The sequence below is a fragment of the Leuciscus leuciscus genome, assembly GCF_965113295.1.
Source record: "Leuciscus leuciscus genome assembly, chromosome: 8".
Lineage (NCBI taxonomy): Eukaryota > Metazoa > Chordata > Actinopteri > Cypriniformes > Leuciscidae > Leuciscus > Leuciscus leuciscus.
In genome coordinates this window covers 20,369,965-20,388,221 of record NC_138732.1, presented here as the reverse complement: position 1 = coordinate 20,388,221, position 18,257 = coordinate 20,369,965, and the positions used below count along the sequence as shown (strand labels likewise).

The window sequence follows — 18,257 nt, the reverse complement described above, 5'->3', positions numbered from 1 at the left end:
GTATGCACATATCATTATTATATGTGCATACACAGACATGTTAGATTAATCGCATCTATTATAATAATAAACAAAAACTTTTATGTTAGATGCGATTAATCGATTTGACAGCCCTAATTTATATAGATTGTTCGACAATGACGATGCAGAATAAAAGGAAACGACCCTCATGCGCAGCGTTTGCCCAATATGAACTGCTCGAACACATTGTTGGGTTGTCATGTGACGTCACGTGCAGTGGGGCGGGACGTCGCTGGGAATCAGGAACAATTTACAGCAGCCTATGATTGTCTCTGCTAATACCTGTGTTCAGCGATCCTGAGCATAGTGCATTCATCTTCCTATATATTTTGCACCTAAAAGAAATGCCAACATGGGCTCTACATGTGAAATGAACGCCGCGATGAGTGTTTGGAGAACACTGCCTCTGTTTGTTTTGGCGAGCTCCCTCTGCTTGTGCCTGAGCAGAGCTGAAGACAGTGCGATGGAGAACATCGTGACAGAGAAGAAAGCTGAAGAAAGCCACAGACAAGACAGTGCCGACCTGCTGATCTTTATCCTGCTCCTTACCCTGACAATCTTGACCATATGGTTGTTCAAACACCGCCGGTTCAGGTTTCTGCACGAGACTGGACTGGCTATGATATATGGTGAGAACAGTCGTGATAGCAGATCATTTGACTGATCGCACATATGAACTGGGAAGTCAGCGGCATGCTTCCCGCGATAAAGTGGGATCTTTTCATTTAAGTACGCCATGTATGAATATGACTGTTCAAAGGGCAGTGTGGGAGTTGTAGCACAGGGCCTGTAAGGTGTAGCTGTCCAGCAGGAGTTAATCTGCCTCCCTGCGTTCCCTTCATATGCTGGCTGCTTTAAAAACCAATGCAGCCAATTTAAAGTTAGATTTTTTTGTGAAGTTTTATTTTTTTTCTAATTTCCAGTGTGTAAATTTAGTGCTTCAACTTCAACTTATATCAGTTTGCTGCAAAGGCAATGTTTCTCATTTTCATTTAAAGGTTTTTTATGTTGAATAATATTATTTTATTATGTATATTTATTTGATTTGATTTTTATTTTAGTTAAACAGTGTTTTTAATAGTTTTACTTTTAGTATTAAGTTAACGACAATAGCCCTGGTACACAAAACAGATGTTCTTTAAAAAATCTTGTGAGTTGCCTACAGGCCACAGACAGTATTTTTGGACATTATGGGTGTCAATTCTATGGAATCTTGTTTCCGCCACAGAATACATCTCGCAATTCTGACTTGCTAGAATAAAAAGTCGCAATTACCTTTTTTATTTTTTATTCGGTGGAAGATACACTTCCATACAGTTCAGCCCCTGTGATGCTGGGGAAAGGCTTGGTTGGCCGCTTACGGCCTAATTTTTGCCTTAGAATTAGAAATGAATACATAAAAACAGAATGATTTTAATAAAATGCAATGTTTCTGTCTCTCTTCAGGGTTGCTTGTGGGTGTCGTACTGCGTTATGCTATTCATGTGCCCAGCAACATGAACAATGTTACATTGAGCTGTAATGTCAATGCCAGTCCAGCTACACTGCTGATGAATGTCAGTGGTAAGTTCTACGAGTACACGCTGAAAGGAGAGATCGGTGCCAATAAAGTCAATGACATTCAGGACAACGAGATGCTCCGCAAGGTAAAATATCACATCAATCATAGACGAGCCGTTTGACACATATTCAGATGAATTTTAATAGATCACTTGACTTCAACCACAAATGCTATGGGGGAATTTATTTGAATATGACTCATACTTGCGTATGTATTTTTAGATGGATATCCAGTCTGTTTTGCTGAACTCATTTATGTTATTCCAGATGCTTCAGGCAAATTCCTGATTTAACTTTGTACCAATAATTAAATTTTCTCACACATACTAATTCAGTGCCTGACAGAAGTAATCTGTGGTTGGTTCAGTCTCAAAACTATATTTCTCTGTTAGAACATGTCCCTCAGGTGACAGCTGCATGAAACTGCTTCTATATCGGTTAAAACATGAGGTTTAAGAGTTGCATAATTTAGTTGTTGAAATGTATGAGAATTACATTTGATGTTTTGCATAGAAAGTCCCACTATATTCAATTTTTTGAACACTTGGCTCCAGTCAAACCACTAATAAGAGGAAATAGCTCAGTTTTTGGTTGCACTTTATTTTATAGTACGTGCTTTTACGTGTACTGGGAAAGTACTGGGAAATATGAGGTAACTACATGTTAGGTTTAGGGGCAGGTTCAGGGTTAGTACCTAGTTATTACCCAGTTATTTCAATTACTATAATAAGTGCATATGTGTACACGAAGAACAGGACTGTAAAATAAAGTGCTACATTAATCTTTTAACTTTTTTTTTCTTTTACTTTTTTTTAAAACTTTTTTAAAATATAACATTTAGAAAAGATGCTTGAAGTATATACACTAAAGTATATACATAGTTTAATTCAGTGAGGGCATAATACAATTATCAAAAGTAGTAGTAAATACATTTATAATGTTACAAAAGATTTCTATTTCAAATAAATGATGTTCCTTTGAACTTTCTAGTCATCCTAGAATTAATGTATAATGGTTTCCACAAAAATATTAAGCAGCACAACTGTTTTCAACATTGATATTAATAATAAATGTTTCTTGTGCATCAAATCATCATATTAGAAGGATTTCTGAAGGATCATGTGACCCTGAAGACTGGTGTGATGATGCTGAAAATTCAGCTTTGCATCACAAGAATAAATTACCTTTACAAAAAATACATTTTAAATAATATTTCACAATATTACTGTATTTTGATCAAATAAAGGCAGCCTTGGTGAGCATAAGATAATTATTTCAAAAATATTAAAACATATATATATATTTTTCTTATTTTATCATCAATGAATGAAATGAAATGAATGAAATCTTTCTAATTCTATTTCAGGTGACCTTTGACCCAGAGGTCTTCTTTAATATTCTCTTGCCCCCCATCATTTTTCATGCTGGATACAGTTTAAAACGAGTAAGGGCTGTTTTTTTATTGATAAATACAGACAGATTTTGTGTGCACAAGATCATGTAGTGTTCAACATAGACAAATCAAAGACCATTATTCAATTAATTTGTTCTCTCTGTTTCTCAGAGACATTTCTTCAGGAACTTGGGCTCCATTCTTGTCTATGCATTTGTGGGAACCGTGGTGTCTTGTTTCATCATTGGGTCAGTCTTTTTTCAGTACTTTTTTGAGTGGTTGCTTTAATGATGAGGGTGAGAACCAGCTCTCAGAGGTGTGCGGTTTGTATTTCAGGTTGTTAATGTATGGCTGTGTGACGCTGATGAAGCAAATTGGCCAGCTGGGTGGTGACTTCTTCTTCACTGATTGCCTTTTCTTTGGTGCCATTGTCTCAGCCACTGACCCAGGTATTACAGTCAAAACTCTCTGTAACAGTGCCTAAATGCAGTCATGAGTGTTTTGGTGTGTATTCATCAAATCCCTTTATCTAAAACATTTTTGCAAGAGGGATGTGTCATGTAACTCCTAGAAACTAAGCCTTGCTGTAGCAGAATTGACCTGCACTATGCTATTTCTTGTTATGAAATGATTATAATCAAGTTACATATAAGAGCAATTTAATCTATCTTTAAAATGTACCCTTTTCAAAGCTCGTCCCCCCTTGGTTACTGTTGCTCACTAAGACAAGCTGCACAGAACATCCCATAGAAATGAATGTGAGAATGCTATTAAAAGTGCAATCTTCAGTAAAATGTGCTCCTTAATTGAATGGATGTTACTCTTACTTTAAAAAACAACATTTTATAATAACAATTTACTATCAATAGACTCTGGACTTCCATTAGAAATTGCATTAAAATAGAGAAAAAAGCATGTCTGATGATGGCAACAGTTGCTAAAGCAGGGTTGGTCAGTAATGTTGTTAACGCAGGGCTTAGCGAAGGCATTGATTTATGCTTTGTTTTGTAGTGACGGTTCTGGCCATCTTCAATGAGCTGCACGTGGATTCTGACCTGTACGCTCTGCTGTTTGGAGAAAGTGTCCTGAACGATGCCGTCGCTGTCGTACTGTCCTCGTAAGTCCTCCGCTGCCGATGATCACACACTGCTATGTGTAAACAAACTGCTTTTGTTGGTTCATTCATTAATATTATTAACGATTTTGAGATATAACTGTTTTGGGTTTTTATAAACTCAGTGCAGAATGAATAATTAACACTTTTCATTTAACACCCGATTTTTCCTCTGCTGGACCTATCATCTGCTCCAGTATGCTGCTTTATTACGGGAGGCAAAGTGGGGCGGGGCGTCACAGCCCTGGAGGTGTGGCTTATGCAGAGGGCGGGAACCAGACACTGAGAACGCCCCTCAATGGGTGTGCCACACATTTAGAGCTTTGAGCCTTCCGAGTGGATTTTTAGTGTGTGCATTGGCTGGTCTTTACCAGAACATGCAGAGTGAATGACCCACAGACATGCTTCACACCAGCACCTGTAGTGAACTCATCCCTCAAGGAAGTAGAATTCCTCTTTACTTCTATTTTAACCGCCTGTAGAGGACTCATGAAGTCCATCGGTTATAGATGGTGTGTAGATGATGAGGCAGAGCTGTGGGTATTTGCTGATTTGATGATAGTCCTTTGCTTCTTAGTTTGAAGTGATCCTGTGTTGCTCTAGAGAGTTTACTTTTGTTCCTACCTATCCTCTGTACTAAAAATCTAGCATGTAAGTACATCTCTCTAAAAAGCTATTCAATTCGATTCAAAACTTCCTTGCTCCAATGAATTAATATAGCTTAAAGTAACTGCTATTCTAACTTCTACCCTAATCCAAAGAAAAGAGTGTAATTTAAATGAAGCCCCAAAACCCCTCTTCCACAGCTAAAAATATGGAAAAGTTCACCAAAACCAGCACTCTTCCAGATGGTGTGTATCACCTGCTGCTATGCATATATTAACTTTATTCTCAGTAAGGTTCCCAGTCATTTCAGTCTGGTCTTAACCTTTTATGTGGAGTGTTTTAGCAGCGATTGTTTTATGATTTAGGTTGTGATTGAGTTAAAAACTACATTAAGCACAACAGAAGACTAGTAAACAAAAGTGCTCATTTCACATTTCTCATTCTAAGGAACAGAGATGCATTGAAAAAACTAAATTACACAGAAACATTATTGACATTATGGTCCTCAGGGAACAAAATAGATTATTGAAAATGTATAAAATGACCTCTTGAAGAAAACTGTCCAGAGAATGGGAAATAGAATATAAATTGAATATCTCTGATGAGCACACTTATCTGATACTAATAAGTTCAGATTTTGCCAAAACTTTAGGACACTTTTCCAGCCCTGCTCATAACGCTAATATTTGTTATGATTTTCCAATAGCGAATGGATCTTTATCCTTTTAGATTTTTGCAGGTTTGACATTGGAATTACTTGAATGGGTCTGTGTCATTTTTCCAGGTCTATTGTAGCATATCAGCCTGAGGGAAACAACAGTCACACGTTTGAAGCCATGGCCATGCTCAAGTCCTTTGGCATCTTCCTGGGGGTCTTCAGTGGTTCTTTTGCTCTTGGAATGGCAACTGGAGTCGTAACTGCATTGATATCCTTTACTGGTTCAATATTGTACGTCACTTTTTTCGTGTTGGTATGAACCATGGTGCTTATGAAGAAGAAATGGGTTCAAATCTCATCTGTATTGATCTAATTCTTCTTCTCTCCACATGATTGTCACTATTAATGTAAAATAATGTATTTAGTGTTTTTTTCATCCTGAAGTTACTCCTTGACTCCCTTCCACGTTACTAAGTTCACTAAGCTTAGAGACTTACCATTGCTGGAGACGGCACTGTTCTTCCTCATGTCCTGGAGCACATTCCTACTGGCTGAGGCTTGTGGATTTACAGGTGAGCTTGAAATCCCCATAGAATCTTCTAGAAACTACCTAGAAACATATTGCATACTTCTATATTTGAATGCTTGTTCCTGCTCATCCTGTTGTGTTCATCCTCAGGTGTGGTGGCGGTTCTGTTCTGTGGAATGACACAGGCCCATTACACCTTTAACAACCTGTCTCCTGAATCTCAGGACAGGACGAAACAAGTAAGATTAAAAAGTTACTTTTATTTTAGGCTCTCTCTCAGTCCACTCCCTAGTTTGCATGATGTACACTCAAAAGTACATTCAAATGTTTTAAAAAAAAATGTTTTAGAAAGAAGTCTCATCCCCACCAAGGCTGCATTCATTTGATCAAAATACAGTAAAACAGTAATATTGTGAAATATTATTACAATTTAAAATAATTGTTTTCTATTATAATCTATTTTAAAATGTAATTTATTAGTGCGATGGCAAAGCTGAATTGTCTGCATCATTACTCCAGTCTTCAGTGGCACATGATCCTGCTGATATATATGCTGATTTGATGCTAAAGAACCGTTTAACATTATTATTATTATTATTATTATCAATATTGAAAACAAATGCGCTGCTTAATATTTTTTGTACATTTCTTTTTAAATTGATCTTTTCAGGGTCATTTGATGAATAGAAGATCTATGTTTATTTGAAATACAAATCTTTACATTATAAATAACATTATAAATGTCTTTACTGTTATTTTTGGTCAATTTAATGTGTCCTTGTTGAAATGTGTCCTTGCTGAAAAGTATTAATAATAACTTGCTGAAAAGTATAAATTAATAATCTGACTGACCCCCAACTTTTTTAAGGTAGTTTATACCTTGAAAACAAATTTAGGCACTAGCAAGGGCCTTGATCCAGTGAACATTGGGACACTGGTTACTCAGTTACATCATGTGACATGATTATGACATTGTACATTAAACCATACAGTAGCTAATATTTATCAGCAAGTTATTATTGTTGTACATTGTACATCTTCATTATAGCAGCTAAAAAGTACAGTGCCATCATGAAATAGATGCTTGTCCTGCATTGATTTTTCAGAAGCAAAATAATGGTATTAATAGATAAGATAATAATGAGATTCAGACTTATAATACATACTATAATACAACAGGGCTCAACGTTATTACAATATAAACATTAGTACAAAGTTGCAGAAAATGAATAAATGAACAAATACATAAAACTATGTAGCTGTTTTTACAGTGTAGCTGAACTGTAGCCACAAATCTTTTCTTTTTACCCTGTAATGCTTTTACTTCAACATTTTCTAAGGCAGGTCTGTTGAACTTGTCAGAGGTTAATATATGAAATATGAAATATATATAATATAAACATCTCACTATGATTTCATGTCACTGTGCTCTCTTTCAGTTATTCGAGCTACTGAATTTCCTGGCTGAGAACTTCATATTTTCCTACATGGGCTTGACATTGTTTACCTTCCAGAACCACATTTTCAATCCAATCTTCATAGTGGGTGCATTCGTATCCTAAGACTTCAGCTTTGTGCCTAAGGACTAAATGAGCAGACAAAGTGATATAATAGTTAAATGCTCTCAGCAAATGCAAAACATGTGGAAAATCTGATGGATCACTATTATTAAAAAGGCTAGTGTTTGCTCATGTTAGACGGCGGTACTTTGCTTAATGTTATCAAGGAAGTGGCTGGCTGTTGAGTTATATGTCCAGAGTGTTACAGCTCATTGTGTTTCCCAGAAATCAATGGCCCAGAACCACTTTTTCATTAACAAAGCCCTCAGAAAGACTCAGGAAGGGCAACATGTCATGATTTTGATAGGGTGTAGATGCTGTCAGTTCAGCATTAGCTCCATTTTTTACAGCCACTCCTTGACACCACTCCACTCAGCTGGCCGTGTTTCTGGGCAGAGCGGCAAACATCTACCCACTCTCCTTCTTGCTGAACTTGGGCCGCAAAAACAAGATCACCCCCAACTTCCAGCACATGATGATGTTTGCAGGTTTGTGCGTAGAACTGCAACGGATTCCTATGGTTAGCCAAGATTTAAACTACGAAGAACATGCCAAAACCAAAAGTCTTATTGAGGTTAAATAGTTTAGTCTTTCAAAATAATTTTTTTAAATCCATTTTGTTGGTTTATAGTCTGAACAGCAAAAAAAAAAAAAAAAAATCCAAACCAATTCCATATGAGGTTTGAAATGTATTGACGATTTTTGGAAATTATTTCAGTCATAATGGACAGATTGAATTTCAGTTTTTCATTCTTTTCCCATTTACTCTCACTTGTGGCATTTACTGTGTACTGAGCGAACAAGTGAACAATTTCCATATACAGCACATGCATGAATGTGTAAATGGTAAAGTAATGCATCTGACGCTTGCGTTGTGTGATGAATTCAGCACAGCAGCAATATTTCAATCTGGACATGAGCAAAGACTCTCACTGACTCTCAAAGGCTCTCTGAATCTGATTTGAAAAACAAATCAGATTTATGGCCAGTGTGAACCAATTCTTGGTATTTTCTTGCCCCACTGCTCACCAGGTCTTCGTGGCGCCATGACTTTTGCCCTGTCAATCAGGGATACGGCCACATATGCACGGCAGATGATGTTCTCCACCACGCTGCTGGTGGTTTTCTTCACCGTTTGGATCTGCGGTGGAGGCACAACTCAGATGCTGTCCTGCCAGAATATCCGGTCAGTTCTAACCTCTTCTTTAGTCTGAATGATCTTTTCCTGTCAGACAAGTAGACTATGAGCATGGGTAACTGTAAGTGTTTTATTACTTCTTGCTGTAATACTGTTTTGTGTTTGACAGTGTTGGAGTGGACGCAGATCAGGAGAACTTTGTAAGTGTTTTTGGTCTGCTGTAGTCAGACGTAGGGTTTTATATCAGAGAAGAGCTGTTTAATGATGGGTTTCCTCTGTGTCCATCTGCAGATCGGCCCTGATGGAGTGGAAAGGAGGAGCACTAAACATGAGAGCGCCTGGCCCTTCAGGATCTGGTATAACTTTGATCACAAGTATCCTTTGCTGTGTAGCTCTTATTAGTAACTAGGGCTGTCAAAATTGCTCAAAAATGACGTTCGAATATTCCCTCTAAAAAACACACGAATATTCGAACTATTCGAACATCTGGTTGCGCATTTGGTCAATGCGCAACCAGTTATTGACGTATTCGCATTACGTCAATAACAGGACAAATTAATACAAAGAGACATACATACATTTGTATAGGTAGTTAATTTAAGTTTAAACATATTTGACAATGTATTACCAACACAAAACCAAGTAAATAAACTAATGGCCAAGACCCCAGACCTCAGTCTCGCTCACTCGCAGGCACTCTTTCTCTCTCTCTCGCGCGCCCTCGCGCTCACGCTCTCTCTGCGCATAACGGTTTAAATTAACAACAATAAGCACATGTTGAGTGCTGATCAAGAGTTTTGTGCAAGCAATTTAAGGTCGCGACTCTTGTCCCAAATATAGCAGGCTTCATTCAGTGATTGAAACAAATTTATTAACATTAAAAGTTTTACAGTATAGAACCGACATTGAACGATCCGAGCGAGCTGTGCTGTGGTAAACATGGAACATTTCTGTTTAACGTTAAATAAAATGAGGCACACAATTCCGAGAAATGTGACAACAAAGAACTTTTACCCTGAGCCTGAGCCTGAGGTTCATAAAAAATAAAGCGCTATTAAAAAAGAAAAAGGCTACTTACATTATTGGTGCTTGTATTAAAAAAAGGAAAAACTGACTGCAATTTATTCCATTGTCTTTTAGTGCACTGTCAACTTTCAGCAGTGACGCTGTGCTAGACAGTGCGACTCGTGTGACCTGTCCCTCAGGCAGCGCGCGCGCCCACTCGCAGAGCAGACAGCCGCGCCTCTGCTTCCGCGGGCGTGTTTTTCCATATTCGAAATTCACATTCGAATATTAATTTTAACGTTCGAATTTCTGTTTTTTAAAACTATTCGAATATATATTCGAATTTAGAATATTCGTTGACAGCCCTATTAGTAACCTGCAAAAAGAACATAAAAGATATAATCTCTCTCAAAATTCTACACTGGATCTTCAAATCCATTTAGTTGGTTTATAGTCTGTACAGCAAAAAAAAAAAAAAATCCTAAACCCATTCCATATGAGGTTTGGCACATATTGATGATTTTTGGTCAGGTTGGATTTCAGTTTTTCATTCTTTCAGCTTTTCATACGTTGAGCACATGCATGAATGTGTAACCGGTAAAGTTATACATCTGACGCTTACGTTGTGTGATGAGTTCAGCACAGCTGCGTTTAAAAATTGCTGCTGTAACCCCTGTACCAAAAAAACTAACATGGACTTGGATAACCTTGACAATTTCCATCCCGTTTCTAATCTTCCTTTCCTTGCAAAAAATTGAGCAAATTGTTGCTTCTCAATTACACACTCATCTTGCTGTATAAACGATCTCTTTGAGTCCCGTTAATCCGGCTTCCGTAAACTCCATAGCACTGAAACAATATTAGTTAAGGTCACTAATGACTTGTTAATTGTTTTAGACTCTTAACTGTCTTCCAAATTTGACCCTTCTTGATCTCAGTGTCGCTTTTGACACTGTAGATCTTTCTTTTGCACCCGTTTAGAGACTGTCTTCGGTGTTTCTGATACTGCACTAAACTGGTTTAAGTCCTATCTCTCAGATTGTAAGCAATTTATTACTATGGGTGGATGTAGGTCTGACATTTGTTTGGTGCAATCTTGCGTTCCTCAGGGATCAGTCTTGGGCCCTTTATTCTTTAGCATTTACATTTTTCCCCTTTGGTCATCTCTTAAGATGTCTTAACTTTCATTTTTATGCAGATGACACCCAGATTTACATGCATTCAAAACCTGATGATAATGTGGCTGTGGCCTTTCTTTCTCAATGTATTTCTGAGATTCAAAAAATGGCTGTCTCAATTTTCAGTCTTAACAGTGACAAGACTGAGGTTATGCTCATTGGCTTATCCTACCAACTACGTAAAGCTGGGTCTTTAACCTTATTTTTGGATGGTTCTATTCTGGAGTTTCAAACAAAACTAAAAAGATTAGCGAATATGTTTGATTCTAATTTAACATTTGATCCAGCATACTGTTAAAACATCTTTTTTTTTATCTTAGAAACATTGCTAGAATACGTCCCATGTTCTCGTTCACTGTGTTTGAAAAGTTGATCAACGTTTTTGTAGTTTCGTCATCCGTCATGTAATGTCATCTGGTATTCTATGCATGAATGTAAACTTCAGATATAGTACAAATGGCATTTTATTTTGCTAATCTGAACACAGCCTGACACTGCTAATGGTCAACTGGGAAGCTCAATCATGGTCCTGTTTACTGGACAGAGTTGCTTTGGATAAAAGTGTCTGATATGTGATTGTTTGTGTTTTTGTTCCGAAAAGCCTTCCTTAACCTGTTGACTTGCAGTTATCTGAAGCCCATTCTGACCCACAGCGGACCACCGCTCACTGCCACACTTCCTGCGTGCTGTGGTCCTCTGGCACGCTGCCTCACCAGCCAACAGGCGTATGAGGTTTGTACTTTACCCGCATGCTGTGGACTAATAATTATATGTAGTTCTGTCTGGATCTTCCTCTTCTTTTAGCTAGAAAGAAGGTCTTGATTTGGCAGAAACTAGTCGTTTATGTACTACCAGATGGCGACGGACCCCTCAAAATCACTCTTAAGCCCTATTCGGACTGTAATTGTTTCTCATGGGGTCGTAAGGTATTTTCAACATTTACAGGGGTTACTTTATTGCCGTCTGAATCCAGAATGTCAGTGTTAATCTCCCACCACCTGCATAAAAATCCCAGACCAAATTACCTACTGTTTTTTGACGAACACCAAGGTCGTGCGGTGATTTAATTGCCGTCCGAATCCACATCTCTGAGTTTACAAGAAGAGATCACTTCAGAATTCACTGTTTAGATCCTTTTTGATCACTACCGAGCACCGTAGCCTATGTACGATAACTGTTGCGCTACACTGTAATTTGGAAGCATTTTAAAGGCGTACTTTTTTTATAACTGAAATGCTGGAAAGTATTTACAAGAACAATATTTCATCACCGCTCCACCTCAGCGAACAAAAAGGAGAAAGAGAAAAAAGCACGTAAACATTTGAAATGGGCCATTATTGTGGCAGCAATATAAACAATTTTAAAATATGTAGGCTATACACACAACATTAAAAATACAAGCCATGCAGCTTTATTTTTACATCATGTAAATAAGTCTCTGTATTAACTTGTTTCCGCTAATTTACATATTTTTTTAACATGACATCCTTTTGAGGTAAAATGCAAGAATATAAGAACCATTTCAAATATAGCGTTCGTTCGTCTAGCTTCTTATTTTTAAAAATGATAATTAAATAATAAATAGAACATTATTTTCCTATTATTAAATTAAATATGAATTTATTTGTATTATTCCAAGTATATGACATTTATTTACAGCAGACAATCATGCGATTGACCATGTCAAGTCAAAATGTATTTATATAGCACCATTTATACAGACAAGCTGACCAATGTGCTTTACAAAGCGATATAAAAATCACACAAGTTATTAAAAGCAATTGAATAAAATTGTGTTTTCAAGCGTGACTTGAAAACTGACAAGTCAGATGCAAAACGAACATGATTAGGCAAGCTATTCCATAATGTCAGGCCAGCAATGGCAAAGGCACGATGACCTCTGTGTTTTAACCTGTACCGTGGTATAGATAAAAGTTTCTGTGTACCTGACCTAAGATCTCTGGAAGGTTTGTATTCCTCTAAGAGCTCAGATAGATAGAGGGGAGCTAGGTTATTAAGGCACTTATAGACAAATAAAATAAGTGAAGGGATGCTAAAATCGGGGTAATATGTTCACGTTTGCGAATGCCTTTTAAAAGTCTCGCTGCTGCATTTTGGACTATTTGAAGACGTGTTAGAGTAGTTGAATTTATTCCATAGTATAAAGAATTACAATAGTCCAGTCGAGATGACAGGAAAGCATGTATCACCCATTCAAAAGCTTGGGGACATAAAAAAGGCTTAACTTTAGTCAGCATACGTAGATGGAAAAAACAAGATCTGACAACAGAATTTACATGCTTATCCAGTTTCAAGAAACTATCTAATGAAACACCAAGATTTTTCACACAGGTATTTACTGGCAAAGAAAGTGTATATGCTTCAGGGAGGTGGTTTAAACTACTTTTAGAAGGACCAAAGAGTATAAGTTCCGTTTTATTTTCATTTAATTTTAGGAAGTTTGCAGACATCCACTTCTTTATTTCGTCTAGGCACGCCAAAAGGTGCTCGAGTGAATTTTTTCCCGCCTGTTTAATAGGAACATAAATCTGAATGTCATCTGCATAGCAGTGAAACGACACATCATATTTTTTAAATATGGATCCCAAAGGGAGCATATAGAGGGAAAAGAGCATAGGGGCCAGGATTGAGCCCTGAGGGACCCCCCATCGAAGGACATAGAGGAGCCAAAAAAAAAATCTTCGATCTGTCAAATATGAACTAAACCAATTTAATACTGTTCCTTTCAGCCCCACATCATATTCGAGTCTAGACAAAAGAATATCATGGTCCATGGTATCATCAAAATCAGAGCTAAGATCTAAGAGCATTAAAATGATAGAATCTCCAGCATCTGTTGACAGATAGATGTCATTAAAAACCTTCAGTAGTGCTGATTCAGTACTGTGGAGTGCTCGAAAACCGGATTGAAACTTCTCATATATAGAATGTAAATTTAAATAAGAATGTAGTTGATTTGATGCAACTTTTTCTGAGCAGCGGGTTCGTGGGATTGCAAAACTCTTTCCTCCACCGCCAATAAATCGCCATCTGAATGCATGACTTTTATCACTGAGGTGCCATGCAAATTTATTTTTTAGAGACGTACACATGAGAAACAATTACCGTCCGAATAAGGCTATACGTGCCATTTAATAGGCTGCAACAGCTGACACAAATTACCCCCTCCTAGAGCTGATTATCCAGTGAGGTGTGAACAGACCATGAATTTGGATTTATAAAATCAACAGAGATTTGCTGTTGTGCTGTTAATTAGGATAATTATCATTATTATTATTATTATTATTATTATTGTTACATTTTTAAATGTTGTTTGTCGTTTAAAAACATAATGCTAATTGATGCACTAAAGCACAGAAAGTTACAAGCCTCTTTGAATTCATCATTCAAATTCATCCCCTTTGTTTTACTTTCATGCAAAATATTAGCTAAATAAAAAATAAGTCTACTATTCGACCTCACCAATTAACTTTACTTTCCTGAGCTGCTGTATAGTTGTAACTGGCGACTGATCCTCATTCACTGTCCACTCTTTATGAACTATATTTTATTGGACCGCGATGGTTTTAATTTCTAGTTCAAATTGTTTTATTTGGCTGACATGAAAGTTATGAAGACATTTTTAATCATAGTTTTTATCTGAGATATTATATTACATTTAAAAGATTATAAGGTAATAAAAAAGGTATATGATTATTAAATAACCTTAATGTACCGCACAGTTCAAATGTTTATAGGTCAGTGAGGTTTTCTATTTTAAAGAAGTCTCTTATGCTTACAAAGGCTGCATTTATTTGATAAAAAACAGAATAACAGAATTGTGAAATATTATTATAATAAAAAAAAAAACGTTTTCTACTTTCATGTATTTTAATTTATTTCTTTATTTAAAGCTGATTTTATATTGCTTTATTTAAACCTGAATTCTCCTTCAGAAATCATTCTAATATGCTGATTTCCTGCTCAAGAAACATTTCTAATCATTATCAATGTTTGATTAACATCAAACAGTTGTGCTGCTTAATATTTTTTTGTAGAAATTGATTTGAAAAAATTCAGGATTCTTTGATGAATAGAAAGTTCAAACAGCATTTATTTTATATATATATATATATATATATATATATATATATATATTTGGTTTATAAATGTTTTTACTGTAACTTTTGATCCATTCAATGTATCCTCTAAAAAACAAACAAAAAAAAAACACTTCTGACCCCAAACTTTTGTACCCCAAAATTTGTAATTGTGTTGAAAGTCTCTTTGCTGAATGACTTCTCAGAAACTGCTAAAACTCAAGTAATGAAATCACCATTGTGTTTTCTTTAAGAATGAGGAGCAGCTGAAAGACGACGACTCCGACCTGATCCTGAATGACGGTGACATCACGCTGACGTACGGTGACATCACCGTGAGCACAGATGCTACAGGCGCTCACACGAGCGGTACGGCCGTCGGAGGAGTGGCCGTGAACTCTGACGAGGCTCTGGATCGAGAGCTGGCGTTCGGCGACCATGAGCTGGTGATCCGAGGCACCCGATTGGTCCTGCCCATGGATGATTCGGAGCCCCCGCTGCCTCTTGACTCCCACCGCCACCGGCACAAGTATGAAACGATGAGTTGAACGGGGCAAGCGGTGACCGAACGAGTCTCTCTTCTCTCTATCATCTCTCATCCGGAGCGATCTCTCTCAGCACCTCTCCTGTCTCTGAAGTGGCTGGTTTGATGTCTCTACCTCATTCATCACTCTTTCTTTTACATCATTACAGAAATGTAAACTATTTATTCACTTCTCTTCTGCAAAGCATTATGGGCTTTTTTTTTTCTGTTTCCGGCGACTCTGCCGCTAACGAGACCGCTTAGCACCCGACATCACGGATCGGAAGCATGCTCTGGTTTCTCCAAGTTTATCATGACAACAGAATAAGCATACTAAGCATACTTTTATTGTCTGTATAGCAAGGAGTAAAGTTGCCGTGACCTGGCCTGCATGTTTATTTGTGTCCTCTCTTGTCGTGCGAGCGCTTGTTTAGGAGATGTGAAAAGAGTCTGTGGGTCTGAAGCTTTTTACTGCCTTCTCTTGTTGTGACAGTCTAACAGAGGCGTGCTGACCGGTGGCTCTGCGTTTGCTCTGCAGTTTCAATCAAGTGCCTGTCGAATGTAGTTTTCCCCCTTTGAGCAAAATGACACTCTTTGCCGTCCACTAGAGGGAGGCCTTGTGTTATCATACCGTTTTGTTCTATGAGCTGTGCAGGCGGACGCCATTCACTCAGAACTCAGAGTAACTTGTGATTGGCTGTAGAGACATGCTTGGATCTTATATTGTGACCTTTGACTGTGAATCTATGGAGGTTTTTACACCTTGTTGTTCATGTTATTGTTCTGCCCAGTCAGAAGATAGAGGACCATTCATATAGTGCAATTTCTTTTCTTTTCTTTTTTGTTGTTGTTGTTGTAACATTTTTTCTAAGACAACTAATTGCATATAGCTTTAAGACATTTTTTCTTCTTTTTTTCCATGTTGTCAAAAACAAGTGAGCAAATGTCATGTTTAACTAAGAATGTTTTTGACATGGATTTGAGGTTATGCATTGGTATTACAAAACCATATTATAAGTAAAAAAAAAAAAAATTGCCCTTATTTTTTGTAGTTGGCAGAATTGGGTGATCAGATTTTTAAAAAAATGTCAGTGGGACTTTAGCCTTTTTTTTTCTTTTTATTCCTAATTTTTGCATGACATGTTATGTGGAGAAGCATAACGCTCCACGTTATCTTCCCAAAGTCCTTTTTGTGTGTTCATGTTTTCTTACAAATTGAAAATTCTTTATCCGTCTTGATCAGTGTAGGACAAAATCTTCAAATTTTAGAATCGTTTTAAAAGGGCTGAATGAATAAAATAAGTTTTAACGTTCACACCTATAAAAATAAAAATAAAAACGTTGTACGAGGCATCATGTTCTGTCTAATAGTTTCAGGCTTGACCACGTGACCAATTGACGGGCGTCTGAAAACATGGTTAGAATTGTATGCAGTTATGAACGCAGTGAAATCAATTATTGTAGGATCTTTACATTTACCAATTTTCATATTTTACATCCCAAATAGTGTGTGAGGTGAGTGACTGAGGATTAGAATTAGTGCAAAAAACTTTACGTGCTTGCAGAATCTGAAAGATATGAGCTTCTTTTTTCTTTTTTAATATGGCCGATAAGAACTGATAAAAAGCAAAGGGTACTTCAACAGGGGGTCTATGGTATCAACACAAAAAAATCATGATGTCCAAAAACTGTTGTACTGTTTTACTACATACTTCATGATGTCTTTCCCATCATCAGTGAAGTATATACATTGTGTGCTCTAGAAGGATGTAAACTGGGATGCTGCTAATGATTTAGAGTTATAATTGACTTAAAGATGATGCAAGAAGGCATGACCCAACACGATCAGAAAATGAAGGAACAGATCTTTTGTTAAATTCAGTTTGTGTGTTTGTAGTTTCTCTTTTGCTTTCCGGCAGTTAGTGGACTGTGTAGAAACCGCCGTTGTTTGGATGAGGGCCAGGGTGGCATCATTAACTGTGGAGCAGGAAGTGTTGATAACACACCACCCTGCCAACAATGTCTGTGTGCTGGAAAGTTGAACACGCTCTGGAACGAGAGGATGACGGCTGGTCATCATAGTGGCACTACACTGATATCTCCTGCTGTGCAGGATCATGTGATGAGAGGCCACAGTATTATAATACACAGGAACAGTGTGTTTGAATAGAGCATTATTAGCAGATTTGCACTTTTCATTTTTAATTTGCATTAAGAGATAACTGAGAAATGCCTACTGATACATATTTGTTTGTCAGAGCTTCATAAAATGAGAAAATGAACTCCAATACAGATCATGTCACTGCTTTTTGTCCTTTGAATGAGAAATTCAGACATCCTGGTAAATTCTTCTTTTGGGGAAAAAATGGTGTCAAGAGAAAGTGTTCAGTATCTGTAAGCAGCAGCAGCAGCAAGATTTCTTAAATGTTTATATTTGTAGTTCTGGAGAATGAAGCTTGTTCCTTTCAGACAGCAAATGACCTTATGAGTATGTGAATCTATGAATTTCAGCGTAAGAGTGGACAGAACTGTGCATCCCAGCTAGTCCAAAGTAGCAGAAGCCAGTTTGAGTGGGCTTTAATGGTGGTAAATGTGCTGTTTGTACTGGTACGTAGCTGTGTGTTTGTCACACTATGTGCAGATCTGCTCTAATGTGTTGCAGGTACTGACTGTTTACATCTTTGTAAATATTCTCATCTGTTCATGTGCGTGCAATGGTCAATAAACAGAAGCCTGTGCTTTCAATGAAATGATCATGTGTAATGTATGTCTGTGTTTATTTACAATCACTATATTCCTAGACGTCGGACCAACTCAGACATTCACAATATATACTTTTGAATCGTTTCAAAACTGAAACACTGCTGAAACTC

The 18,257-nt window shown here is 37.2% G+C and overlaps 1 protein-coding gene across 1 annotated transcript; it reads left to right on the top strand.

Moving 5' to 3' along the window:
* Positions 1–231: 231 nt before the first annotated feature.
* On the top strand, positions 232–18,137 carry slc9a6a (solute carrier family 9 member A6a). The gene is made up of 16 exons (XM_082177951.1): positions 232–650; positions 1,468–1,667; positions 2,948–3,025; positions 3,146–3,222; positions 3,311–3,423; positions 3,986–4,091; positions 5,479–5,620; positions 5,819–5,924; positions 6,032–6,120; positions 7,321–7,434; positions 7,817–7,928; positions 8,473–8,626; positions 8,748–8,778; positions 8,870–8,952; positions 11,388–11,493; positions 15,116–18,137. Exons 1-16 carry the CDS (start codon positions 374–376, stop codon positions 15,407–15,409), a joined length of 2,082 nt encoding a protein of 693 aa, XP_082034077.1. The 5' UTR covers positions 232–373; the 3' UTR covers positions 15,410–18,137.
* The last annotated feature ends 120 nt before the right edge of the window (positions 18,138–18,257 follow it).